Here is a 27,913-nt window from a genome sequence, read left to right on the forward strand (position 1 = left end):
TCAACATAGTTCCACTGAAGTAAGCACAATATCTCCCTTCACCTCCAGCATTTTCACCGACTGTGAGGGCAGGCGGTGGGCAAAGACGTAGGTGGACTTGTTATTCACAAACACCTAAGGTAAGAGATATACTGCTTGTGAGTTCAGAACAATTAGGCCTCCTCCTTCCCTTTCCTCTTTTCATTGCCTGTAAAAATTCTTTACTCCGTAAAAGCAAAGCAGTTCAAATATCTCCTTCTCCAGGAAATCCTGCCATGACACTGCTGTAGGGAATCATCCCCCAGTGTCCACTTCCTTGCCTCCAGAGCTCCCCATCCCTGCTTTACCTTGATGACAGTGGGCCTGCACTTCTCCCTCCACATTCCTGATTGTCCATGAGAGCAAGAGACATATGGGATTCAACTCTGAATCTCTGCTTGCACAGCGAACATGGTAGTGCTCAAAAAGTGTGTTCAATGATTTTCAAAAGTTGTGTTCAGTGATTTTCCTCCGGGATGGGACTTCTGCCATGCATAGGAGATATGTTCTTGGCCCTGAAGCATGGAGGACTGGGGGAGAATTGGCCTGTGACATGAGTGTCTTCGATGAGATATGGTGGCCGATAGGGATTGAGAGATTTGATGTTTGAGCCGCAACTACAAACCTGGCCCATTTTAGTTGAGAAGACAAGACAGGCATCAGACTGGGAGGTAAGCTTTTGTGGTTGAGCCCTATGAGGAGGAAAGGACGTGGTAGGACACGGAATCAAATTGGTCTGTTGAGATCAGATCAGAGTTGGACTCTGTGTGTTTCTCCACAGCAGCCCCACCGCCGCCACGGTGCTCCACGCCCCTCACCCCTTAGCGCCCACACACCTGGTATTCATTCTCCAGCACCAAAAATCGAAGCTCAAACGGCTGCCCTGGCACAAAGGGGTCAGAAGATGCTTTCTCTTCCTCCCTCCATCCCCCTTCCTGGAAGCTGTTCATCACCACCACGGTGTTCGTGTAGACTCAGAAATGGAATGTGATGTCGCCACCTTCCTCAGGACACACGTAGAAATTCACCACAAATTCTGGGTTCCCTCTGCAGGGACAAGAAGATGGCCCCCTCAGTCAGGCCTTTACTACAGAAAACAGAACCTCCTCAGGGACAAATACAGCCCTTCTCTCCCTCCCACTCCCACCTCCATGTCAGAAACATCTACCTTTCTCACTTTGACATCACACAAACACACACAAAGGAAATCCCGCCTGCAGTGTAATCTCACACTTTTGCATAAGTCACCTCAGTGCATTCTGGTGATTAAAGAATCTTGAACTGTTTCCAGTGAGTGTCCCCAATACCTGCGAAAAACTAACGCTCTCCCCTTGTGCTTCACCCGCCATCACACATAAACCGGGATCTACTCACCCACAGAGAAACAAGATCTGCCTTCACCTTCACCATGCAACCAACACTCAGGGAAACAGACTGTCGGTAGGGGTTCGGCTATGGAAGAGATGGATGCATCAGTGAGTGAAAGGCCAGTGTTTTCTCTCCCACACTGTTGCCCAGGCAGAATCAGGACATATAACATGGTTTTCTCTTGCAGCTCAGAGACATTAGCACACCTCCAACAAGGAGACATTCATCTGAGTCCAGACATGCGCTTAGAGGCACAGATACACATATTACATACAAACACTTCCAAATCCAGAGGAAAAAATAGGCAAAAAGACATACAATTGTACAAATCCAATCATTCTCATGATACACATACACATTCTCTTTCCCATCCTCTACCAATATTCATTCAATGATTTGTGCCCAGGTGACCTGGCACAAGAAGAAGAGGTGATCAGATTCCTTCTTCCCATCCCTCACACCAAGGATTCCACAGTCTCCAGTTGAGACTTTCTTCCCTGTTGAAACCGATTATCTGCGAATCTGTCTGGAGAAGGTGCCCTATAAATGCTGTTAGGAGGTGGGTCATCCCTGACCCTTTCTCTCAGTCTGTAGCGCCCTGCCCCCTATTCTTTTGGAATTCGTGACTCCAAAAGTGTGTTCAGTCTGCACTACCCAAAGTCCACCGTGATAACAAGAAGCAGCTTCTCATAGTACTGGAGATGCTGATATGCCTTATCTAATCACAGTTCTAGGTGTCAGAGTCAATGTACAAATCTACGATAAGCCACAATGACACAATTATAACAAAGAGCTCCCTGGCTATCCTGCTTCATAAAGTTGGTGCCCATCCCATGCAGCTGACTTTTTCTCTGACACGAAATCTATTCCAGAATCTTTACTGGCAATTTTCCTATTCACCCTAGATTTGGAGGAACACACCACCCAGATAAGAGTCCCAGCTCTGCCATTGTGGGACCTTATTACAGAAATTTAACCTCTGCTAAACCCAAACTTCTTATATATAAAATATTTGATGAACGTAATCCCAAATCAGAGGGTTGTTAGTAAAGCAATCAGAAGGATCCTTCTATCTATCTATTCGTCCATCTATCCATTCATTGGACAATTGCTTATTGAGTAATAAGTGGAAAAAAGAGACAAAACTCCTACTCCACGGAGCTTACATTCCAGTTGGAAAAGACATGCAGTAATTTTAAAAGTATAATACATAAGCAAAATATATAATGTATTACAATGGGTAAGAGTCTCATGTTTGTCTAACATATATAACACCAGGATTCTTAGCTGTACTTACTTAGTAGACTGGCTAAGGACAAGAATGTCTACACCATTCTTCCCGAAGCCTAACAATTTTATTTCAAACCCAAGTTGACCAAATTTTGGATACAGCCTTGCTCCCCAACTGGTCCTACAAACTTTTTAACAGACAAATTATTTGAGCTTCTCTAGAAAGTGACTGTTGTTCTGCTCTTGACATGACTCCTAGAAGCCGTGATGGCCAGTGCTCCATTGCTGTATTGCATAGAGTGGGAGATGTGGGCTTTAAAAATATGAAATTGTCCTTACTTCTTACACCAACATTCAGTTTTGACTGAGAAACCCTCAGCTTAACCCCTGGAAGGCAACTAAGTGAGAGATTTTCAGGAAAGTGAGGTATTTGATTATATGTTCATTAAAACTGTGAGGGAGGCAACACAGCATGAGCATTAGTGCCACAGGCTGTGGATGCCACCTGTGTGGCCCTCATCTCCACGCCCCGTGGCCGTGTGACCTTGATCATGTTATTGCCTAACATCTCTGTGCTGTCAGCTCAACAATATAAAAGTCTCTGTGATGTTTCTTTGGTACGAGATAAAATAAATTCACATAACAAAGCATTTGAAACAATCCCTGTCACAAAGTTTTATATGTGTGTTCTATGTGAGTGCTAAATACTTGTATGTACATTACTGCCTTAATTCCGATCCCAAGGAAAACACTGTTTCTAAGTTTTCTCTCCCCTCCTCATAATGCTCATTTAAATCCCTAAGGAACTTATGCACACTCCTACTCACTGTACATGCATAGGTGTGCTCTACTCACACACACAGAGCCATGAAGACAAATGTACAGCCTCACCTCCTTGCACTCATGCACACACTCCCTTATCCCAGTCAGTGGTCCACCTCCCACACAAGGTCAGAGTGTCTCAATAGAATTCACTCTCAGTCAGATACTGTCAAATGCTGACATTGGTCCAGGCTCAACACATGATTCCCCACAAGGATTCCATATAATATATCCCCAGGGTCTCTCTCTTCCACACACAACTCTCAGTAAAACGTTCCAAATAGAAATGCACATATTTTCATCTTACACAATTTCCCACGTTTTCCTCTGACATTGTTGTGTCTTCCTCAGGGCAGGTCTTCCAAACTGTGTCTAGTTGCATGTGTGAATCTCTTGGAGTTACAGAATATAAGACTCCTGGCAGCCCCACCCTCTGGCTTTGTTCTTGTTTCTAAGCCTCAAAGTTTCCCAGGGGTGGGGGGGTGTGTGTGTCAGAAATAGACTCAATCAAACTATGCCTATGGACCTGTCCTTGAGCAGGTTGTGTCTGTGATACAGCAGGAACTTCAGTGAGAGAAATGCCCAGGAAAGAAGCAGTAGCAGAGGAAATGCAGGAATAGAGGTGATGGAGTGAGGAGGTGAGTGGATCTAAAATCCAGCCTACATGCCTCTTACCAAGTCTTTACCCCACAGGCAGAATCCACTTAAAAGATGCACATTCTTCTAATTTGCACAATGGCAAAGAATTGGTGATACTGGTGTTACACAACCAAACTTGGGTCCACTTGCCTGCCTTGCAGCAAAGCCAACTTACTGATACTGGGTTGTGATGAAGTATAGAGTTTACTGCAGGTGCCAAGCAAGGAGAATGGGCAGCTCATGCTCAAAAGGCATGAACTCCCCGATGGCTTCCAGGGAAGGGTTTTAAAAGGCAGTATTTGAGGTGAGGGTGCAGGGTGCATGATTTTTTTCTGATTGTTGGTAGTGAGGTAACAGGGTGATGTTTCTGGAATCTTAATCATCAACCTTCTGGTTCCAACCAGTCTGGGATCTACTTTCTTGTGGTCCATGGAGTCACCATCCTCCACCTGGGTGGGGGTCTTACTTCCTGCAGAACAACTCAAAGATATGCATCAGATTGTTACATATCACTTGATGAGGAACTAGGACTCTGTTTTATTTCTGAACTGTTGTTTAAGCCATCATTACTTTTCTTGCTCAACTGCTCCTCCTGTGTGTCTGCATTCCCTCACTTCCCCAATTAGCAACTGCTTGAGTCTGCTCTTTGGAACTCAGAGAAGGCCTAGGAGGTTAAAGCCTTTTTCTGTAACAAGAAACAGGGAACATGGAGGGGCTTTTGTACCTGGGAGGGCCCTGCAGGATCCTTCTTGATTTCAAACCCCCCACCACCACCTTTTCTTTCATAATCCTCAACCCTGAGAGGAACAGGTGTGGGACAAGAAAGGGAATCATGTTTTCAGTAGAGAGGTTAATCATAAACTCGACAGGGAAACTAGGTTTCAGGGGGACTCAGTTTCAATCCCCACTCCTGTCCCAAATCTCTGAGGGAATGGGTCAATGACGGCTCTGAGCTACTTCCTGCTAAAACTGCATAATCCTATGGCAATTTGGCGAATGGACAATGAGCTGGAAATATTCCCAAGTTCCAAGTCTTGGATCTGACTCTAGCATGATTAAGACCTTATTCTCTTGGCCAACCTTTTAGTGCAACAGACACAATTAGAAGTAGGAGAGGGGCTTCCCTGGTGGCGCAGTGGTTGAGAATCTGCCTGCCAATGCAGGGGACACAGGTTCAAGCCCTGGTTTGGGAAAATCCCACATGCCGCGGAGCAACTGAGCCCGTGAGCCACAACTACTGAGCCTGCGCGTCTGGAGCCTGTGCTCCGCCAACAAGAGAGGCCGCGATAGTGAGAGGCCCGCGCACCGTGACGAAGAGTGGCCCCCGGCTTGCCGCAACTAGAGAAAGCCCTCGCACAGAAACGAAGACCCAACACAGCCAAAAATAAATACATTTTAAAACCACCAGCTTAAAAATAATGATAATAATAAAATAAATAAATTTAAAAAAAAAGAAGTAGGAGAGGGACTGACAAATGAAACTTTAACAAGCCTAGGAAATAGATCTCATTCCTTGAGGAATTCAGGAAGATAAGCCTGAAAAACATTCTGAACCGGGCACTTCTGTTATAGTCAGGCAGCCAGCTGCCTAATTTTATCTAAGTAGATTTTAACTTCAGATGTGGTATTAATATATACATAATAAGAACTACTGGCCACTACAAATATGCCTCCTTTTTCTGCTAAAATCTAATTTAAAGTAATTGTACTATGTACTACTGTTCTGACTAAAGACTCTAGTGCCTTCTGCTGGAAGGCTATGTCTTGAGCCTTCTTGTTTGCTACTATTCCCAAAGTAAGAAAAAAATTAATAGCTATAAGAGGAGACCTTGACACCGTAAGGTTGCAGCTGGCAGCAGACACTGCTCTGAGAACAACTGGTGTCATCCTGAGTCTGACACAGTTAAGGAAATTCAAGTTCTCAGCAAAATAGGAATGTGTCTAAAATCACATCCACAATGGCCAACCAGCTCCACCTTGGATGCCTGAACCACAATCACTCCATTTTGACTTTTAAATGCATTCTCATGTTCAATGGCCAAAGCAGATGAACAATGAATGTTCAATAGGCCCCAAACAGGCTGCTCCTCTGGTGTGTGTGTGTGTGTGTGTGTGTGTGTGTGTGTGTGTCTATATATATATACATTTGCCTAGTTATCCACATTTGGGGAAAACTAATCAGACATAGTGAACAAGCTCAGAGATATTCTAATGGGGAAACATTTCATAGGCTATACCTTTTATAAATATACAGAGTTGTCACAGAAACATTATACATGTGTTTCTTTTTTTGTTTTGTTTTTGTTTTTTAAATTTATTTATTTATGACTGTGTTGGGTCTTCATTTCTGTGCGAGGGCTTTCTCTAGTTGTGGCAAGTGGGGGCCACTCTTCATCGCGGTGCGCGGGTCTCTCACTGTTGTGGCCTCTCTTGTTGCGGAGCACAGGCTCCAGACGTGCAGGCTCAGCAGTTGTGGCTCACGGGCCTAGTTGCTCCGCGGCATGTGGGATCTTCCCAGACCAGGGCTCGAACCTGTGTCTCCTGCATTAGCAGGCAGATTCTCAACCACTGCGCCACCAGGGAAGCCCTATACATGTGTTTTTAACAGTAGACTTAAAGCAAGCAGTGATTACATGCCATGAGTAGTTATAGTCTGTGACAACTTCACTAGAGAATTTTCTTTCCGTCTTAAACATTGGGAGCAACAGTATGGTTAGAGGTAAAACAGTAACTTTCAATGTTATAAGGAGACAAACATTTGGTAAACAGTTCAATTAAATTAGTAGACTGGTTCTCACAGGCTGGGTCCAGATTCTTGGGTCAGCTGCCGACCACTGCTGTAGTCTACTTCTCGTCCTGGTATGGGTATCAGTTGGGGTCAGCAGCTCTTTCCATAGACGAGCCCAATGCAGAGGCCCTTCTTTCTTGGGTAATATGAATTCAAGAGTCAATTCCCTTCAATTCTGATGGACATGTGCTAGTTAAGAGTACTTGATGTAGGTCCTTTTGTCTTGATTGGAGACAGTCCTTTAAATGATGCCTTTTCCGGTATGCACAGTCTCATGGTTACAGGTCACAGGGTATCCGATCTTCATCCAAAGACAGATTGCTGTGATCAGCTTCAGAAGTAAATTTAAGGTGTCCTTTAAGAATTCAATTAAACTTTACAATAATGTAACATAACAAGAAGGAGCTATCTGGGATGTGAGTCTTAGACAGTTAATACAGACCGCAATTAACCAAATCAAAATTTAATATCCACTGAAACATAATCTTTTTCTCTCTAAAATTACCCTCGTTTCTATCAAATATAGCAAAATTAAGGCTCATTTGTGTGTAAAGTAAGTCTGGTTTCAATACAATTGGCCTGATTTTTATATATGTGTAATTGATGACATAGGCTCTTTTAAATTAGCTAGGCTTTAACTTTTTATAAGGAATCTCTGAGTGAGCTCTTAAAAGGACTCTCAAGGCCAGGAAAGCCATGCCAAGGGCTTGCCACAGATTCCACCTGTACTATCTATAGATTTGGGTGAATTCTTCTATTCTCAGGGACATCAGGATATCTTGAGATTTCTGCACCTGTCAGGAGGTGACCTTCCTTATTCACCTGAGAAGACTGCTGGGAACCTAAGGGCTTCCAATTCAGGAGGGATCAGCAGAGAGAAAAGATGAATGTTCCAATTCTGCCTACAGGGTATAGTTTACCAAGTTGCTATAAATCATAATTAGCTTGAGGGATAAGGTTTCCTTGTATCTGGAAAACAGATTAAAAACCAGTAATATTTAAGACAAAACCCATAAAAATTATAACCATACTCACTACTTCCCTCTGTCCTATGTAATTAACTTTTTTCTTAACAGTTTTATGAAGACATCGTGATTTGTTAGAATTCTCTAATTTCTTAACTACTTCAAAATTGTGATCTGAAACTTATCAGAAACTTGTGCTTGTCAAAAAGTCCTATGAATATTCTTCAAGATGAAGCACTGTTTCACAAAAATGTCAGAGTACAAAAATAATTGCCTATAAATGACAAAAAACTTTAAAAGGCATGGTTAAAGATCTGATTACAATGCAATTGACAAAGAAACCTGGTTACTGTTGTGACATACATTTTAACTAGAATTATGACGGATAACATTATACCAGAACATACCAGATTTTTTTTTTTGTAGAATTTAAGTAGATGTTAAATTTTTTTTAGCATCTTCATTGGAGTATATAATTGCTTTACGATGTTGTGTTAGTTTCTGCTGTATAACAAAGTGAATCAGCTATATGTATACATTTATCCCCATTACCCTCCCTCTTGCGTCTCCCTCCCACCCTCCCTATCCCACCCCTCTCGGTGGTCACAAAGCACCGAGCTGATCTCCCTGTGCAATCCAACTGCTTCCCACTAGCTATCTATTTTACATTTGGTAGTGTATATATGTCAATGCTACTCTCTCACTTCGTCCCAGCTTACCCATCCCACTCCCCATAACCTCAACTCCATTCTCTACGTCTGCGTCTTTATCCCTGTCCTGCCCCTAGGTTCTTCATGATCTTTTTTTTTCTTTTTTCAGATTCCATATATATATGTTAGCATACGGTATTTGTTTTTCTCTTTCTGACTTACTTCACTCTGTATGACAGACTCTAGGTCCATCCACCTCACTACAAATAACTGTTTCGTTCCTTTTTATGGCTGAGTAATATTCCATTGTATATATGTGCCACATCTTCTTTATCCATTCATCTGTTGATGGACACTTCAGTTGCTTCCATGTCCTGGCTATTGTAAATAGAACTGCGATGAACATTTTGGTACATGACTCTTTTTCAATTATGGTTTTCTCAGGATATATGCCCAGCAGTGGGATTGCTGGGTTGTATGGTAGTTCTGTTTTTAGTTTTTTAAGGAACGTCCATATTGTTCTCCATAGTGGCTGTATCAATTTACATTCCCACCAACAGTGCAAGAGGGTTCCCTTTTCTCCACACCCTCTCCAGCATTTATTGTTTGTAGATTTTTTGATGATGGCCATTCTAACTGGTGTGAGGTGACACCTCATTGTAGTTTTGATTTGCATTTCTCTAATGATTAATGATGTTGAGCATTCTTTCATGTGTTTGTTGGCAATCTGTGTATCTTCTTTGGAGAAATGTCTATTTAGGTCTTCTGCCCATTTTTGGATTGGGTTTTTTTTTTATACTGAGCTGCATGAGCTGCTTGTAAGTTTTGGAGATTAATCCTTTCTCACTTGCTTCATTTGCAAATATTTTCTCCCATTCTGAGGGTTGTCTTTTCATCTTGTTTATGGTTTCCTTTGCTGTGCAAAAGCTTTTAAGTTTCATTAGGTCCCATTTGTTTATTTTTGTTTTTATTTCCATTTCTCTAGGAGGTGGGTCAAAAAGGATCTTGCTGTGATTTTTGTCATAGAGTGTTTCTCATATGTTTTCCTCTAAGAGTTTTATAGTGTCTGGCCTTACGTTTAGCTCTTTAATCCATTTTGAGTTGATTTTTTTCTATGGTGTTAGGGAGTGTTCTAATTTCATTCTTTTACATGTAGCTGTCCAGTTTTCCTAGCACCACTTATTGAAGGGGCTGTCTTTTCTCCATTGTGTATTCTTGCCTCCTTTATAAAAGATAAAGTGACCCATATATATAGAATCTTAAAAAAAAAAAAAAAAGGTTCTGAAGAACCTAGGTGCAGGACAGGAATAAAGACGCAGACATAGAGAATGGACTTGAGGACACGGAGAGGGGAAAGGGTAAGCTGGGATGAAGTGAGAGAGTGGCATGGACATATATACACTACCAAATGTAAAACAGATAGCTAGTGGGAAGCAGCCGCATAGCACAGGGAGATCAGCTTGCTGCTTTGTGTCCACCTAGAGGGGTGGGATAGGGAGGGTGGGAGGGAGACGCAAGAGGGAGGACATATGGGGATATATGTATATGTATAGCTGATTCACTTTGTTATACAGTAGAAACTAACACAACATTGTAAAGCAATTATACTCCAATAAAAATGTTAAAAAAAAAAAGATATGTGTGTGGGTTTATCTCTGGGCTTTCTATCTTGTTCCACTGATCTATATTTCTGTTTTTGTGCCAGTACCAAACTGTCTTGATTACTGTAGCTTTGTAGTATAGTCTGAAATCAGGGAGCCTGATTCCTCCAGCTCCGTTTTTCTTTCTGAAGATTGTTTTGGCTATTCGGGGTCTTTTTTGTTTCCATACAAATTGTGCAATTTTTTGTTTGAGTTCTGTGAAAAATGCCATTTGCAGTTTGATAGGGATTGCAAAGAATCTGTAGATTGCTTTGGGGAGTATAGTCATTTTCACAATGTTGATTCTTCCAATCCAAGAACATGGTATATCTCTCCATCTGCATCATCTTTAATTTCTTTCATCAGTGTCTTATAGTTTTATGCATATAGGTGTTTTGTCTCCTTAGGTAGGTTTATTCCTAAGTATTTTACTCTTTTTGTTGCAATGGTAAATGGGAGGGTTTCCTTAATTTCTCTTTCAGATTTTTTATCATTAGTGTATAGGAATGCAAGAGATTTCTGTGCATTAATTTTGTATCCTGCTACTTTACCAAATTCATTGCTTAGCTCCAGTAGTTTTCTGGTAGCATCTTTAGGATTCTCAATGTATAGTATCATGTCATCTGCAAACAGTAACAGCTTAACTTCTTATTTTCTGATTTGGATTCCTTTTCTTCTCTGATTGCTGTGGCTAAAATATCCAAAACTATGTTGAATAATAGTGGTGAGAGTGGGCATCCTTCTCTTGTTCCTGATTTTAGAGGAAATGGTTTAAGTTTTTCACCATTGAGAACGATGTTGGCTGTGGGTTTGTCATATATTGGCCTTTATTATGTTAAGTTCCCTCTATACCTACATTCTGGAGAGTTTTTCTCATAAATGGGTGTTGAATTTTGTCAAAAGCTTTTTCTGCATCTATTCAGATTATCATATGGTTTTTATCCTTCAGTTTGTTAATACAGGGTATCACATTGATTGATTTGCATATATTGAAGAATCTTTGCATTCCTGGGATAAACCCCACTTGATCATGGTGTATGATTCTTTTAATGTGCTGTTGGATTCTAGTTGCTAGTATTTTGTTGAGGATTTTTGCATCTGTGTTCATCAGTGATATTGGTCTGTAGTTTTCTCTTTTTGTGACATCTTTGGTTTTGGTATCAGGGTGATTGTGGCCTCGTAGAATGAGTTTGGGAGTGTTCCTCCCTCTGCTATATTTTGGAAGAGTTTAAGAAGGATAGGTGTTAGCTCTTCTCTAAATGTTTGATAGAATTTGCCTGTCAAGCCGTCTGGTCCTGGGCTTTTGTTTGTTGGAAGAATTTTAATCATAGTTTCAATTTCAGTGCTTGTGATTGGTCTGTTTATGTATTCTATTTCTTCCTGGTTCAGTCTTGGAAGGTTGTACTTTTCTAGGAATTTGTCCATTTCTTCCAGGTTTTCCATTTTATTGGCAGAGTTGCTTGAGGTGGTCTCTCATGATCCTTTGTATTTCTGCAGTGTCAGTTGTTACTTCTCTTTTTTCATTTCTAATTCTGTTGATTTGAGTCTTCTCCCTTTTTTTCTTGATGAGTCTGGCTAATGGTTTATCAATTTTGTTTATCTTCTCAAAGAACCAGCTTTTAGTTTTACTGATCTTTGCTACTGTTTCCTTCATTTCTTTTTCATTTATTTCTGATCTGATCTTTATGATTTCTTTCTTTCTGCTAACTTTGGGGGTTTTGTTGTTCTTCTTCTTCTCTAATTGCTTTAGGTGTAAGGTTAGGTTGTTTCAGATTTTTCTTGTTTCTTGAGGTAGGATTGTATTGCTATAAACTTCCCTCTTAGAACTGCTTTTGCTGCATCCCATAGGTTTTAGATTGTCATGTTTTCATTGTCATTTGTTTCTAGGTATTTTTTGATTTCCTCTTTGATTTCTTCAGTGATCTCTTGGTTATTTAGTAGCGTATTGTTTAGCCTCCGCCTGTTTGTATTTTTTACAGTTTTTTTTCCTGTAATTGCTATCTAGTCTCATAGCGTTGCAGTCAGAAAAGATACTTGATACAATTTCAATTTTCTTAAATTTACCAAGGCTTGATTTGTGACCCAAGATATGATCTATCCTGGAGAATGTTCCATCAGCACTCAAGAGGAAAGTGTATTCTGTTGTTTTTGGATGGAATGTCCTATAAATATCAATTAAGTCCACCTTGTTTAATGTGCCATTTAAAGTTTGTGTTTCCTTATTTATTTTCATTTTGGATGATCTGTCCATTGGTGAAAGTGGGTGTTAAAGTCCCCTACTATGGTTGTGTTACTGTCAATTTCCCCTTTTATGGCTGTTAGCATTTGCCTTATGTATTGAGGTGCTCCTATGTTGGGTGCATAAATATTTACAATTGTTATATCTTCTTCTTGGATTGATCCCTTGTTCATTATGTAGTGCCCTTCTTTGTCTCTTGTAATGGTCTTTGTTTTAAAGTCTATTTTGTCTGATATGAGGATTGCTACTCCAGCTTTCTTTTGATTTCCATTTGGATGGAATATCTTTTTCCATCCCCTCACTTTCAGTCTGTTACGTGTCCCTAGGTCTAAAGTGGGTTTCTTGTAGGCAGCATATATATGGGTCTTGTTTTTGTATCCATTCAGCCAGTCTATGTCTTTTGGTTGGAGCCTTTAACCGATTTACATTTAAGGTAATTATCGATATGTATGTTCCTATTACCATTTTATTAATTGTTTTGGATTTGTTTTTGTAGGTTTTTTCCTTCTCTTGTGTTTCCTGCCTAGAGAAGTTCCTTTAGCATTTGTTGTAAAGGTGGTTTGGTGGTGCTGAATTCTCTTAACTTTTGCTTGTCTGTAAAGGTTTTAATTTCTCTGTCGAATCTGAATGACTCCTTGCTGGGTAGAGTAATCTTGGTTGTAGGTTTTTCCTCTTCATCACTTTAAATATGTCCTGCCACTCCCTTCTGGCTTGCACAGTTTCTGCTGAAAGATCAGCTATTAAACTTATGGGGATTCCCTTGCATGTTATTTGTTGCTTTTCCCTTGCTGCTTTTAATATTTTTTCTTTGTATTTAATTTTTGATAGTTTGATTAATATGTGTCTTGGCGTGTTTCTCCTTGGATTTATCCTGTATGGGACTCTGTGCACTTCCTGTACTTGATTGACTATTTCCTTTCTCATGTTAGGGAAGTTTTCAACTATAATCTCTTCAAATATTCTCGCAGACCCTTTCTTTTTCTCTTCTTCTTCTGGGACCCCTATAATTCGAATGTTGGTGTGTTTAATGTTGTCCCAGAGGTCTCTGAGACTGTCCTCAACTCTTTTCATTCTTTTTTCTTTATTCTGCTCTGTGGTAGTTATTTCCACTATTTTATCTTCCAGGTCACTTATCCTTTCTTCTGCCTCAGTTATTCTGCTATTGATTCCGTCTAGAGAATTTTTAATTTCACTTATTGTGTTGTTCATCATTGTTTGTTTGCTCTTTAGTTCTTCTAGGTCCTCGTTAAACGTTTCTTGTATTTCCTCCATTCTATTTCCAAGATTTTGGATCATCTTTACTATCATTACTCTGAATTCTTTTTCAGGTAGACTGCCTATTTCCTTTTCATTTGTTTGGTCTGGTGGGTTTTTACCTTGCTCCTTCATCTGCTGCATATTTCTCTGTTTCTCATTTTGCTTAACTTACTGTGTTTGGGGTCTCCTTTTCACAGGCTGTAGGTTCGTAGTTCCCGTTGTTTTTGGTGTCTACCCCCAGTGGGTAAGGTTGGTTCAGTGGCTTGTGTAGGCTTCCTGGTGGAGGGGACTGGTGCCTGTGTTCTGGTGGGTGGGGCTGGATCTTGTCTTTCTGGTGGGCAGGGCTGCATCCAGTGGTGTGTTTTGGGGTGTCTGTGAACTTAGTATGATTTTAGGCAGCCTCTCTGCTAATGGGTGGGGTTGTGTTCCTGTCTTGCTAGTTGTTTGGCATGGGGCGTCCAGCAATGGAGCTGGCTGGCTGTTGGATGGACCTGGGTCTTAGTGTTGAGACGGAGATCTCTGGGAGAGCTCTCGCCGACTGATATTACGTGGGGCCGGGAGGTCTCTGTTGGTCCAATGTCCTGAACTCAGCTCTCCCACCTCAGAGGCTCAGGCCTGACACCAGGCCAGAGCACCAAGACCCTGTCAGCCACACGACTCAGAAGAAAAGGAAGAAAAAAGGAAAGAAAAAATTAATTAATTAACAGTAAATAAATAAAATAATTAAAATTAAAATTTTTTTAATTATTAAAATAAAAAAATTCAAAAGTAATTAAAAAAAAGAGAGCAACCAAACCAATAAACAAATCCACCAATGACAACAAACACTAAAAACTATACTAAGATAAACATAAAAATCAGAAACAAGTCAGTCGCAGACAGCAAACCCCAAGTCTACAGTTGCTCCCAAAGTCCACCGCCTCAATTCTGGGTTGATTCGTTGTCTATTCAGGTATTCCACAGATGCAGGGTACCTCAAGTTGATTGTGGGGATTTAATCTGCTGCTCCTGAGGCTGCTGGGAGAGATTTCCCTTTCTCTTGTTTGTTCGCACAGCTCCCGGGGTCCAGCTTTGGTTTTGGCCCCACCTCTGCGTGTAGGTTGCTCTCAGGCTTCTGTTCCCGCCCAGACAGGATGGGGTTAAAGCAGCGGCTGATTAGGGGCCTCTGGCTCACTCATGCCAGGTGGAAGGAGGGGTACAGTAGATGTAATTGGAATGCGGGGTGACCCTGCGGGGGCAGAGGCCAGCGTGACGTTGCAACAGCCTGAGGCGCGCTGTGTGTTCTCCTGGGGGAGCTGTCCCTGGATCACGGGACCCTGGCCGTGGCGGGCTGCACAGGCTCCCCGGGGAGGGGGAACGTGTGGATAGTGACCTGGGCTTGCACACAGGATTCTTGGTGGCTGCAGCAGCAGCATTAGCGTTTCATACCCGTCTCTGGTGTCCGAGCTGATAGCCGTGGCTCACCCCCATCTCTGGAGTTCACTTAGGCGGCGCTCTGCCTTCTGTGGACAGACAGGGAAGGAATCCCCTCTCCTTGCGCACCCCGAAACAATGGTCTCTTGCCTCTTAGGCAGGTCTAGACTTTTTTCCAGACTCCCTCCCGGCTAGCTGTGGCACACTAGCCCCCTTCAGGCTGTGTTCAGACAGCCAACCGCAGTCCTCTCCCTGGGGTCTGACCTCCGAAGCCCCCGAGCCTCAGCTCCCAGCCCCCGCCCACCCCGGCAGGTGAGCAGACAAGCCTCTCGGGTTGGTGAGTGCTGGTCGGTACCGATCCTCTGTGCCGGAATCTCTCCGCTTTGCCCTCTGCACCCTTGTTGCTGCGCTCTCCTCCGTGGCTCCGAAGCTTCCCCCCTGCCCACCCCCCATCTCCGCCAGTGAAGGGGCTTCCTAGTGTGCGGAAACTTTTCCTCCTTCACAGCTCCCTCCCAAAGGTGCAGGTCCCGTCCCTATTCTTTTGTCTCTGTTTTTCTTTCTTCTTTTGCCCTACCCAAGTACGTGGGGATTTTCTTGCCTTCGGGAAGTCTGAGGTCTTCTGCTAGCATTCAGTAGGTGTTCTGTAGGAGTTGTTCCACATGTATATGTATTTTTTATGTATTTGTGGGGAGGAAGGTGATCTCCACGTCTTACTCCTTCACCATCTTGAAGGTCCCCCCAGATCACATACCAGGTTTTTAAAGAAATTTCATATAATTTCTAGAATATTTATATTAATATTAATAACATTTACCATAAGTATAGCCTAAGAAGGCTTGTCTCTCACTGGACAATGTTTCCCATGTGATTTAACATTCAAAATAATCCTAGTGAGTTTAACATCTCTCTCAGAGATGCTTCAGGGTTCCTTTTTTACAAACCTTCCACAACTTTCTGTATCCATACTGGTTTGTCCCTTATTTTCTTTCCCATTTAGAAATACCAGCTTTAGGACCAAATTACAATTATTTTCCCCTTAACAAAATGCATTTCCATTTCTCATACCTTCTTTTACTGAAAACACACATCCTGACTTTATTGCATACTGAAATGATTCCCTTATTATTTCTAGTAACTCCAATTATACATTACGTTTTTAACTCTTAAAAACCTTAATGTGGGGACTTCCCTGGTGGTCCAGCAGTTAAGACTCCGTGCTCCCAATGCAGGGGGCCCAGGTTTGATCCCTGGTCAGGGAACTAGATCTCGCATGCCGCAACGAAGATCCCGCATGCCACAACTAAGACATGGCACAGCCAAATAAATAAGTAAATATTAAATTAAAAAAAAACAACCTTAATGTCTAGTGAAAGCCAAAAGGCAAGCAGTTGTGAATATACTAGCATTTCTTGTTTGGCAAACTTATGAATATATTCTATAACCTCCAGAAATGTACATCTTCTCATAGCATTATTTCTTTCCTCAATGTGGTACAAAATGTATGTCTAATAAACCCAAGTATCTTTAGTTTTTCTCTCATAAGTAGACAAAAGTAGGTAAACTTAGACCTGTTAATCAACTAATGTTTCAGTATTTTATCTTATTTAAAATGATCTGGATATTCAGTGAATTTCCATCATTTAACTTAATTTAGCAAAACTCTAAAGTTTCAAGTTACCACACAAAAAAAAAAAATCTGGAGAGACTATTTCTAAGGAGGCATTCCTAAAACATAATTATTCCCAAAGAGTTCACCCCAAAACTCTTATCTCATTTATATTTAACTTACTTAAAACTTTCATCATATCCAGTTACTTTCCTTGCTGACAAATTTTGTAACAGAAATAGTAAGCTCTTATTGACTTTCAGTAAACTTAGGTACAATAAAAGTGTCACACGTGGGCTTCCCTGGTGGCGCAGTGGGTAAGAATCCGCCTGCCAATTCAGGAGACATGGGTTCGAGCCCTGGTCTGGGAAGATCCCACATGTCGCGGAGCAACTAAGCCCGTGCGCCACAACTACTGAAGCCTGCACACCCTAGAGCCCGCGTGCCAAAACTACTGAGCCCATGCTCTGCAACAAGAGAAACCACAGCAATGAGAAGCCCTTGCACTGAAACGAAGAGTAGCCCCCACTCGCTGCAACTAGAGAAAGCCCGCACGCAGCAATGAAGACCCAACACAGACAAAAATAACATAAATAAAATAAATTAAATTTTAAAAAACCCTTAACAAGAAAAGATGTTGGTAATGGAACAGAGCAGTGCACAGAGGGCTTAATTTGAAATAGGCTAGTTAAGGTAGTCCTCATTGAGGAGATGAGATTTGAGCAAAAGCTTGGAGAAGGTCAATAAAAGAGCCATGTGTATCTTGGGGAAGAACTACCAGTCAGAGAGATCAGCTACCAATATGGACCACAATGTGAGAAGACAACTTGAAGTTTTGAGGAACAGCAAGGATGACAGTGTGACTGGAGTAAAGGGGGAGAGAGGCAGGACTTGAACTCAGGATATGGAAAAGTAGATCACAGGACGTTTGCTTTAAGTGAGATGGGAGCCCGAGGTAGAGGAGAGGGATCTGGTCTCATTTATGTTTTTTTTGGTTTTTTATAAATTTATTTATTTATTTATTTTTGGCTGCATTGGGTCTTCATTGCTGCACGCGGGCTTTTCTCTAGTTGCAGCGAGCAGGGGCTACTCTTCGTTGCAGTGCGTGGGCTTCTCATTGCGGTGGCTTCTCTTGTTGTGGAGCACAGGCTCTAGGCGCGTGGGCTTCAGTTAACCACTGTGCCACCAGGGAAGCCCTCATTTATGTTTTAAAAGGATTTCCTCTGCTGCTGTGTGGAAAACAGGCTGTAGGTGGACCTGGACAAGATAAGAAAGACTATTCATAAGGCTATTACAGTAATCCTGGAGAGCAGTGATGGGGACCTGGATGAGGCTTGTGGAAATGAAGTTGGTAGAATTGTGGAGTTCAGTAAAGAGTCTCCCACCCACAGCAGTGAAGCCTGCAAGCCTTACAACACTGGACATGGCAGAGGCTCCCCATTCATCCTCTCCCTCCCCTCACAGTGATAGAGGCTATGAGTTCACCACCCCAGAAGAGCTCACCATCCCAGTGTCCCAGGCACTGAAACCAATGACACTGGCATCTGCAAGGCACCAAGAACCTTGGAGGCACAAGAAGTCATAATCAGGGCATGGAGCCTCACCTCTGCCACAGACAGTGGAAGGTGGAAAGTGCTGACTACAGCCAGAGGCATCACAGGCAAGAGAAACCAAAAACTTGTGCTATAGCACCACCTACTGGGAAAGCCTCTAATTTCTAACTTGTTGAATTGATAGAATCAAGAGGAAGAGTGTTTGTTACTTCAAAGGCACCGGCAGAACAACAATTCATCAAACACCATGAAGAACCATGGTAACACTGTACCACAAAAAGAAAATGCCAATTCTCCAGAAACCAAACTTAAAGTCAAGGAATACTGCAATCTAATTGATAGCGAATTTAATACCTATCCCTCTCAAACTCTTCTAAATTATGAAGAGGAGAGAACGCTTCCTAACTCACTTTTTTTTGCCCAACGTTACCCTGATACCAAAACCAGACAAAGACAACACACACCAAAAAAAATTCAGGCCATTATTTCTTATGAACATAGATGTAAAGATCCTCAACAAGGGAATTCCCTGGCAGTCCAGTAATTAGGACCCAGCGCTTTCACTGCCAGGGCCCAGGTTCAATCCCTGGTTGGGGAACTAAGATCCCATAAGCCATGTGGTACAGTCAAAAAAAAAAATCCTCAACAAAATATTAGCAAGCTGAATAGACCAACATGTTACAGGATCATACACCATGGTCAAGTGGGCTGTATTCCAGGTATGCAAGATTGGTTCAACATCCAGATATCAATAAATGTGATACACCACATTAAAAAAATAAAGGATAAAAACCATGTGATCATCTCGATACAGAAAAGTATTTGCCAAGATTCAACCCCCAATAATGATAAAAACTCTCAATAAATTGGGTATAGAAGAAACGTATCTCAAAATAGTAAAGGCCACATATGAAAAACCCACAGCAAACATCATGCTCAAGGAAAGCTATCTCCCTAAAATCAGGAACAAGACAAAGATGCCCACTCTGCCACTCCTATTATACATAATACTGGAAGTCCTAGCCAGAGCAATTAGGCAAGGCAAAGAAAAAAAGGCATCCAAATTGGAAAGGAAAAAAGAAAACTGACACTATTTTTGTTTTGTTTTTTGTTGTTTGGTTTTTGGTTTTTTGTTTTGGTTTGGGTTTTTTAAATTATTTATTTATTTATTTATTTATTTGGCTGCATCAAGTCTTAGTTGCAGCATGTAGGATCTTCGTTGTGGCATACAGGATCTTTCATTGCGACACGCGGGCTTTCTCCCTAGTTGCGGTGTGTGGGCTTCTCCCTAGCTGTGGCGCACGGGCTCCAGAGTGCGCGGGCTCAGTAGTAGTTGCAGCACGCAGGCTTAGTTGCCTCACAGTATGTGGGATCTTAGTTCACCAACCAGGGATCGAACCCGCGTCCTGAGCATTGGAAGGCAGATTTTTAACCACTGGACCACCAGGGAAGTCCCTGACACTATTTTTGGATGTCATGATTTTATGTACAGAAAACCCTAACGACTCCATCAAAAATTATTAGAAATTATAAATGAATACAGTAAAGCTGCAGGGTACAAAATCAACAGACAAAAATATGTTGCATTTCTATATGCTAAAAATGAGCTAGCAGAAAGAGAAATTAAAAAAGAAATTGCAGGGAATTTCCCTGGCAGTCCAGTGGGTTAGGACACCACACTTCCATTGCAGGGGGGCCGAGTTCAATGCCATGCAGCATGGCCAAAAAAAAAAACGAAAGAAAGAAAGAGAGAAAGCAATTGCCTTTACAATCACAACCAAGAGAATAAAATACACAGGAATAAATTCAACCAAGGAGGTGAAAGACCTGTATGCTGAAAACTATACGACATTGAAAGAAATTGAACAAGACACAAATAAATGGAAACATAGCCCATGTTCATGGATTGGAAGAAATAACATTGTTAAAATGTCCATATTACCTATACAATTTACATACTCAATGCAATCCCTATCAAAATCTCAAAGACATTTTTTACAAATAGAACAAAAAATTCTAAAATTTATATGGATCCACAAAAGACCCCAAAAGCCAAAGCAATCCTGAGAAAAAGGAACAAAAGTGAAGATCATACTCTCTGGTTTCAAACTATATTAAAAAGCCATGGTATTGGCAGATAAACATGGTAATCAAAACCACATGGTATTGGCAGAAAAACAGATACATAATCAACGGAACAGAATTGAGAGCCCAAGAAGAATCCACACATATATGGATAATGAATTTATGACAAAGGAGCAAAGAACATACAATGGAGAAAGGATACTCTCTTCAATAAACGTTGGAAAAATTGAACAGCCACGTGCAAAAAAAAAAAAGAAAAGAAACCATTACCTCATACCATACACAAAAATCAACTCAAAATCGATTAAATATTTGACTCTAAGACCTGAAACCATAACACTCCTAGAAGGAAACATAGGCAGTACACTGATTGACAACTGTCTTAGCAATATCTTTCTAGATATGTCACCTGACACGAGGGAAACAAAAGCAAAAATAAACAAATGGAACTACATCAAACTAAAAAGCTTCTGCATAGTAAAGGAAACCATCAACAAAATTAAAAGATAACCTACCAAATGGGAAAAGATATTTGCAAATGATATATCTGGTAAGGGGTTAATATCCAAAGTATATAAAGAACTCCTACAACTCAACAACAGCAAGAAAACAAACAACCCGATTAAAAAGCGGACAGAAGCTGAATAGACATTTTTCCAAAGAAGACATCCAGATAGCCAATGGGCACATGAAAAGATGTTTAACATCACAAATTATTAGGGAAATGCAAATCAAAACCACAATGAGATATCACCTCATGCTTGTTAGAATGGCTTTTAACAAAAAGGCAAGAAATAACATGTGTAAGCAAGGATGTGTAAAAAAGGGAACCCTTATACACTGTTGCTGGGAGTGTAAATTGGTACAACCACTGTGGAAAACAGTACGGAGATTCCTCAAAAAATTGAGAATAGAACTAACATATGATCCAGCTATCCCATTTTAGGCTATGTATCCAAAGAATACAAAAACACTAATTCAAAAAGATATATGCACCCCTATGTTCATCGAAGCATTATGTACAATAGCAAGATACGGAAACGGTAAGTGCCCATCATTGGATGAATGGATAAAGAAGATGTGGTGGGACTTCCCCGGCAGTCCAATGGTTAAGACTTCGTCTTCCAGGGCTTCCCTGGTGGTGCAGTGGTTGACAGTCTGCCTGCCGATGCAGGGGACACGGGTTCGAGTCCTGGTCTGGGAGGATCCCACATGCTGCGGAGCAACTGGGCCTGTGGGCCACAATTACTGAGCCTGCGCGTCTGGAGCCTGTGCTCCGCAATGGGAGAGGCCGCGATAGTGAGAGGCCCGTGCACCGCGATGAAGAAGAGTGGCCCCCACTTGCTGCAACTAGAGAAAGCCCTGGCACGGAAATGAAGACCCAACACAGCCATAAATAAATAAATAAATAAATAAATAAATAAATAAATAAAGAGTAGAAATTTATTAAAAAAAAAAAAAAAAAAAAGACTTCGTCTTCCAGTGCAGGGGTGCAGATTTGATCCCTGGTTGGGGAGCTAAGATCCCACATGCCTCATGGCCAAAAAATCAAAACATAAAAAACAGAAGCAATATTGTAACAAATTCAATAAAGACTTTAAAAATGGTCCACATTAAAAAAAACCTTAAAAAAAAAAAGATGTGGGATATATATACAATGAAATACTACTCTGTCATAAAAAAGATGAAATCTTGCCATTTGCAACAACATGGATGGACTTTGAAAAGGGTATTATACTAAGTGAAATAAGTCAGATTGAGAAAGACAAATATCATGTGATTTCACTCATATGTGGAATATAAAAATCAAACAACAACAACAAAATATATAAACAAACCAAACAAGAACAGACACATAGATACAGAAAACAGAATAGTGGTTACCAGAAAGGAAGGGGTGAGGGGGAGGGCAAAATGGGTAAAGTGGGTCAACTATATGGTGATGGACAGAAACTAAATTTTTGGTGGTGAGCACGCTGTAGGGTATACAGAAGCAGAAATATAATGTTGCACACATGCAACTTATGTTATAAACCAGTGTTACCTCAATAAAAAATTTAAAAATGAGAAATCAAGAAAGACTACTAGGATCTTCTCACTGGACTACTGAAGAAGTCATACACTGAGATGGGCAAAACTGTGTGTGGAACGATTTGCGAGGAAGATCAGAAACTCAACTTTGGGCATTTTGAGGTTGAGATGCCTATTGCACATTCAAGTATAAAGAGTTCAATGCATGAATTTGGAAGAGAGGTATGGTTGGAGATATAAAATTTTAAATTTTAATATGTAGATGGCATTTAAAACTCTGAAAGGTTGAGATCACCAAGGGAGTGAGTGCAGCTTAAAAAAAAAAAAAAAAAAAAGGATCAGCACTGGGTTGTTCAGATCAAGGACCCAAAAGAAAAAAAGGGGGCGGGCTTCTCTGGTGGCGCAGCGGTTAAGAATCCACCTGCCAATGCAGGGGACATGGGTTCGAGTCCTGGTCCGGAAAGATCCCACATGCCACAGAGCAACTATGCCTGTGCACTACAACTTCTGAGCCTGCGCTCTAGAGCCCACACAGAGTAGCCCCCGCTCGCCACAACTAGAGAAAGCCCGCCCACAGCAACGAAGACCCAATGCAGCCAAATATAAAAAATAAATAAATAAAGAAAGAAAGAAAGAAAGAAAAGAAAAAGAGGGAGCAGTGAAGGACACTGAGACGGAACAACCAGTGAGATAAGAAATGAAGAGATTTCAAGAGCATTATCCTGAGTAAAAAAAAACAACCTTAAAAGGTCACATAATGTATAATTGCATTTGTATAACATCCTCAATATTTTAAAGTTCTAGAGATAAAAAATAGATTGGTGGTGGTCATGGGTTATAGACGGTGGTCAGGTAGAAGTGTTAGATATTGCTAGCATGAGGTCTATCTTCTTGGTGTTGGAATAATTTTGTATCTTGATTGTGGTTCTGGATACATAAATACCTACATTTCTCATAAAATGACATACAACTACATATATACATGGTACCAATGTAAAATCCCTGGCTTTGACATTGGACTATAATTATGTAAGATGTAACCAACTGGAAAAAACTAGGTGATGGTACATGGGACCTCACTATACCACCTTTGCAACTTCTTGAGAATTCATAATTTTTTCCGATAAAAGTTTTTCTTTAAAAAAATACTCTCAGCTGGGGCTTCCCTGGTGGCGCAGTGGTTGAGAGTCTGCCTGCCAATGCAGGGGACATGGGTTCGAGCCCTGTTCTGGGAGGATCCCACATGCCGCGGAGCAACTAGGCCCGTGAGCCACAACTACTGAGCCTGCGCGTCTGGAGTCTGTGCTCCGCAACAAGAGAGGCCGCGACAGTGAGAGGCCCGCACACCCGCTCGCCGCAACTAGAGAAAGCCCTCGCACAGAAACAAAGATACAAAACACCCAAAAATAAATAAATTAAAAAAAAAAATACTCTCAGCGAACTAGATATAGAGGGGAAATTCCTCAACCTGATAGAAAGCTACAATAAATCTACAGCCAACATCACACTCAATGGTGAAAAACAAAGTTTTCACTCTAAGATCCAAAACGAGGCAAGACTCATTATCACTGCTACCCAACCTAGTACTGGAGGTTCTAGTCAGTACGATAAGGCAAGAAAAGGAAATAAAATGAATAGAACAGAAAGACTGACCCTTCCTAGAGTAAGGTAGACTTTTTCCTGCCTTTGGAATAGAACTGAATTATTGAATAGGAATCGGAAAGGAAGAAATAAAACTGTCCTTATTTGCGGATGTCATGACGGTCTGTGCAGAAAATTCCAAGGAATATACTCCCCCCAAAATAGTAGAACTAATAAGTGAGTTCAACAAGGTCACAGAATACAAGATTAACACACACATCAAAAATCATACTTCTCTAAACAAGCCATTAACAACTGGAAACTGAAATTTAAAAGATGATGCCATTTACAATCGTATCAGAAAATGAAACACGTAGATGTAAATCTAACAAAACATGTACAGATTACATATGCTAAAATGTACAAAATGCTGATGAAATAAATCAAAGAAGACCTTAACAAAATTTAATACATATCCACGTTAACTGATTGAAAAACACAACGTAATAAACTGTAATTCTCCCCAAAGTAATCTATCAGTTAATACAATTTCTTTCAATATCCCAAGTATCAAAATATTGTTACTTTGTAGAGACAAACTTACTCTTACATATATTATATCCTAATATAATATATTATATCCTAATATAATATTAGGATATAATATATGTATGTATATCAAATAGCCAAAAATTTATTTATTGATTTATTTGGTTGCGCCGGGTCTTAGTTGCGGCGCACGCCATCTTTGTTGCCACATGCGGGATCTTTAGTTGCGGCATGCGGGATCTAATTCCCTGACCAGGGATCGAACCCGGGCCCCTTGCACTGGGAGCGCAGACTCAACCACTGGACCACCAGGAAAGTCCCGCTAAAAAATTTGTTTGATAATTTAAGGATTCACACTGCCTGATTTTAAGACTTACAAAGCTACTGTATGTGTGGTACTGGAGGAAGGACACACTCAATTAACAATGGAACAGAATAGAGATTCAATAAATAAACCTCCCTAAGTATACCCAATTGATTCCAACAAATGTGCAAAGGAATTGATGGAGGAAGAATTCTCCATTTCCTCTCGATAACTGATAGTGGAACGGCTGAACTTCCACAGGCTAAAAAAAGAATGAGTCTCAACTTATACCTCATTCTGTAAATTAAGACTTACTGAAGATGATTCAGAGATCACAAAATAATAGTTTAAAATTTTAGTAGAAAATATTTTTAAAATTCTTTATGACCTAGGGTTAGGTGAAGAGTTCTTAGACATGACAACAAAAGCCCAATCCAATAAAGAAAAAAACTGATAAACTGGACTTTTATCAAAATGTAAACTTGCATGCAAATATCCATCCTCCATTAAGAGGGTGAAAAGACAAGACATAGAATGGGAAAAATATTTCCAATTCATATACTGACAAAGGACTGGAACCCAGAATACATGAAAAACTTTCTTTTTTTTTTAGTTTATTTTTTGGCTGTTGGGTCTTCATTGCTGTGCACGGGCTTTCTCTAGTTACGGCGAGCAAGGTCTGCTCTTCATTGCGGTGCGCGGGCTTCTCATTGCAGTGGCTTCTCTTATTGCAGAGCATGGGCTCTAGGCACATGGGCTTCAGTAGTTGTGGCTCGCGGGCTCAGTAGTTGTGGCTCGCAGGCTCTAGAGCGCAGGCTCAGTAGTTGTGGCGCACGGGCTTAGTTGCTCCATGGCATGTGGGATCTTCCTGGACCAGGGATCGAACCCGTGTCCCCTGCACTGGCAGGTGGATTCTTAACCACTGCACCACCAGGGAAGTCCTGAAAAACTTTCTAAACTCAACAGTACGAAAACAAATAATTCCATTCAAAAATGGGCAACAATTTGTACACTTCACTAAAGAGGATATACATATGACAAATAAGCATATGAAAACATGTTCAACAGCTATAGCCATTAGGGAAAGGCAAATTAAAGCCATGATGAAATACCACTGGGCATCTATCAGAACGGCTAAAATAAAACAGACTGATAATACCCAGTGCTGGCAAGAATGTGGAACAACTGGATCTCTCATACATTGCTACCAGGAATGTAAAATGCTAAAGTCACTCTGGTAAACAGTTTGGCAGATTCTTAGAAACTTAAACATGCTCTTACCATGATCCTGCAATCACAGGCCTGTATATTTATCCCTGAGAAATAAAAACATGTCCACACTAAAACCTATACACAAATGTTTATAGCAGCTTCACTTGCCATAGCCCAAACTGCAAATGTCATTTCCTGGTTTTGGTAATATACTGTGGTTATGCAAGCTGTTATCACTGGAAAAGAGCTTGATCAGGTGTACATGGGAACTCTCCATGCTATGTTTCATAACTTCATGTGAATTTTATTTTTTTTTAATTTATTTATTTTATTTATTTTATTTTTGGCTGTGTTGAGTCTTCGTTGCTGCAAGCGGGCTTTCTCTAGCTGCAGAGAGTGGGCTTCTCATTGAGGTGGCTTCTCTTGTTGCAGAGCATGGGCTCTAGGCGTGTGGGCTTCAGTAGTTGTGGCTCACAGGCTATAGAGCGCAGGCTCAGTAGCTGTGGCGCACGGGCTTAGTTGCTCCGCGGCACGTGGCATCTTCCCGGACCAGGGCTCTATCCCGTGTCCCCTGCATTGGCAGGCGGATTCTTAACCACTGCACCACCAGGGAAGCCCAATTTTAATTTTTTAAAACAAAGAGTGTAAAAATAAGGTCCTTAGTCTCATAGCCATGCCCCCATACCCCTTTCCTAAAGCCGACGAGTGATGTCCTTCTCCATGTGGAACAACTGACTAGTGACCCAGAGCAGGCAATCAAGAGCTCTTTCCTTCCTCTTTCCCTATGATGGGACACTAGGAAATCAGTTCTTGATTAGGAGCTTTTCTGTTTGCAAGATGCTGTCACATGGGGACTTCCCTGGTGGCGCGGTGATTAAGACTCCGCGCTCCCAATGCAGGGGGCCCAGGTTCAATCCCTGGTCAGGGAACTAGATCCCACATGCATGCTGCAACTAAGAGTCCGCTTGCTGCGACTAAGGGGCCCACCTGCCGCAACTAAGACCTGGTGCAACCAAATAAATTAATTAAATAAATATTAAAATTTGTCATCATCATGACTTAAAAAAAAAAAAAAGATTCTGTCTGTCACACACTTAGAAATTCACCTTCTTAGCAGGAAGCCAAAACACACAAAACAGTGGTGTCAGAAGCAGACAGAGCTGGAAGACACCGTTGGTGACATTTTTTTAAAGATGCCCTTGCACCCTGTAATTAACATTTTACTTTTATTTATTTATTTATTTATTTATTTTTGGCTGTGTTGGGTCCTCGTTTCTGCGCTAGGGCTTTCTCTAGTTGCAGTGAGCGGGGGCCACTCTTCATCGCGGTGCGCGGGCCTCTCACTGTCGCGGCTTTTCTTGTTGCGGAGCACAGGCTCCAGACGCGCAGGCTCAGTAGCTGTGGCTCACGGGCCCAGTTGCTCCGCGGCATGTGGGATCTTCCCAGACCAGGGCTCGAACCCGTGTCCCCTGCATTGGCAGGCGGACTCTCAACCACTGCACCACCAGGGAAGCCCCAACATTTTAAATTAACATACGAAGCATAATTCTTGATCTCTTCACCAAATGTTCCCACCACCATTCATGGTTAATTACCTCCATGTTCTTAGCTATTAAGTCTGCCATTGTCTTATTTTCTGCATTTACTCATCCTTAATTCAAATCCAGCAAATAACCCTTTAGTCTTCGTACAAATTTGCTCTGCTTCTACAATTCTCTCTTACCTTCCCACAGACATTTTTTTGCCTCACATGAGGTAAACTACATGATGATTTATATTTTGATTGATTCTTCAAAACTATGCAATAAGAAGCCTGTGCTAAATATCCAACCTTAAATGAAGATGCCCAATAAACAAAGGACAGTAGTCACCTCTTCTTCTAGAAGACGAGGCAATTGTCAACACTGTTGATACTATTTGGTTGGCCAAAAAGTTCGTTTGGGTTTTACAGAATATCGACAAT

The 27,913-nt window shown here is 41.2% G+C and overlaps 1 protein-coding gene across 1 annotated transcript; it reads right to left on the reverse strand.

The window, feature by feature from the left end:
* On the reverse strand, positions 1–27,551 carry LOC132353971 (galectin-16-like). Its single transcript, XM_059905471.1, is given in 4 exon segments — positions 1–114; positions 855–1,063; positions 1,389–1,470; positions 27,546–27,551. Coding segments are annotated over 4 exon segments (411 nt in total).
* Between the last annotated feature and the right edge of the window lie 362 nt (positions 27,552–27,913).

The sequence above is a fragment of the Balaenoptera ricei genome, chromosome 19 (genome assembly GCF_028023285.1).
Source record: "Balaenoptera ricei isolate mBalRic1 chromosome 19, mBalRic1.hap2, whole genome shotgun sequence".
Lineage (NCBI taxonomy): Eukaryota > Metazoa > Chordata > Mammalia > Artiodactyla > Balaenopteridae > Balaenoptera > Balaenoptera ricei.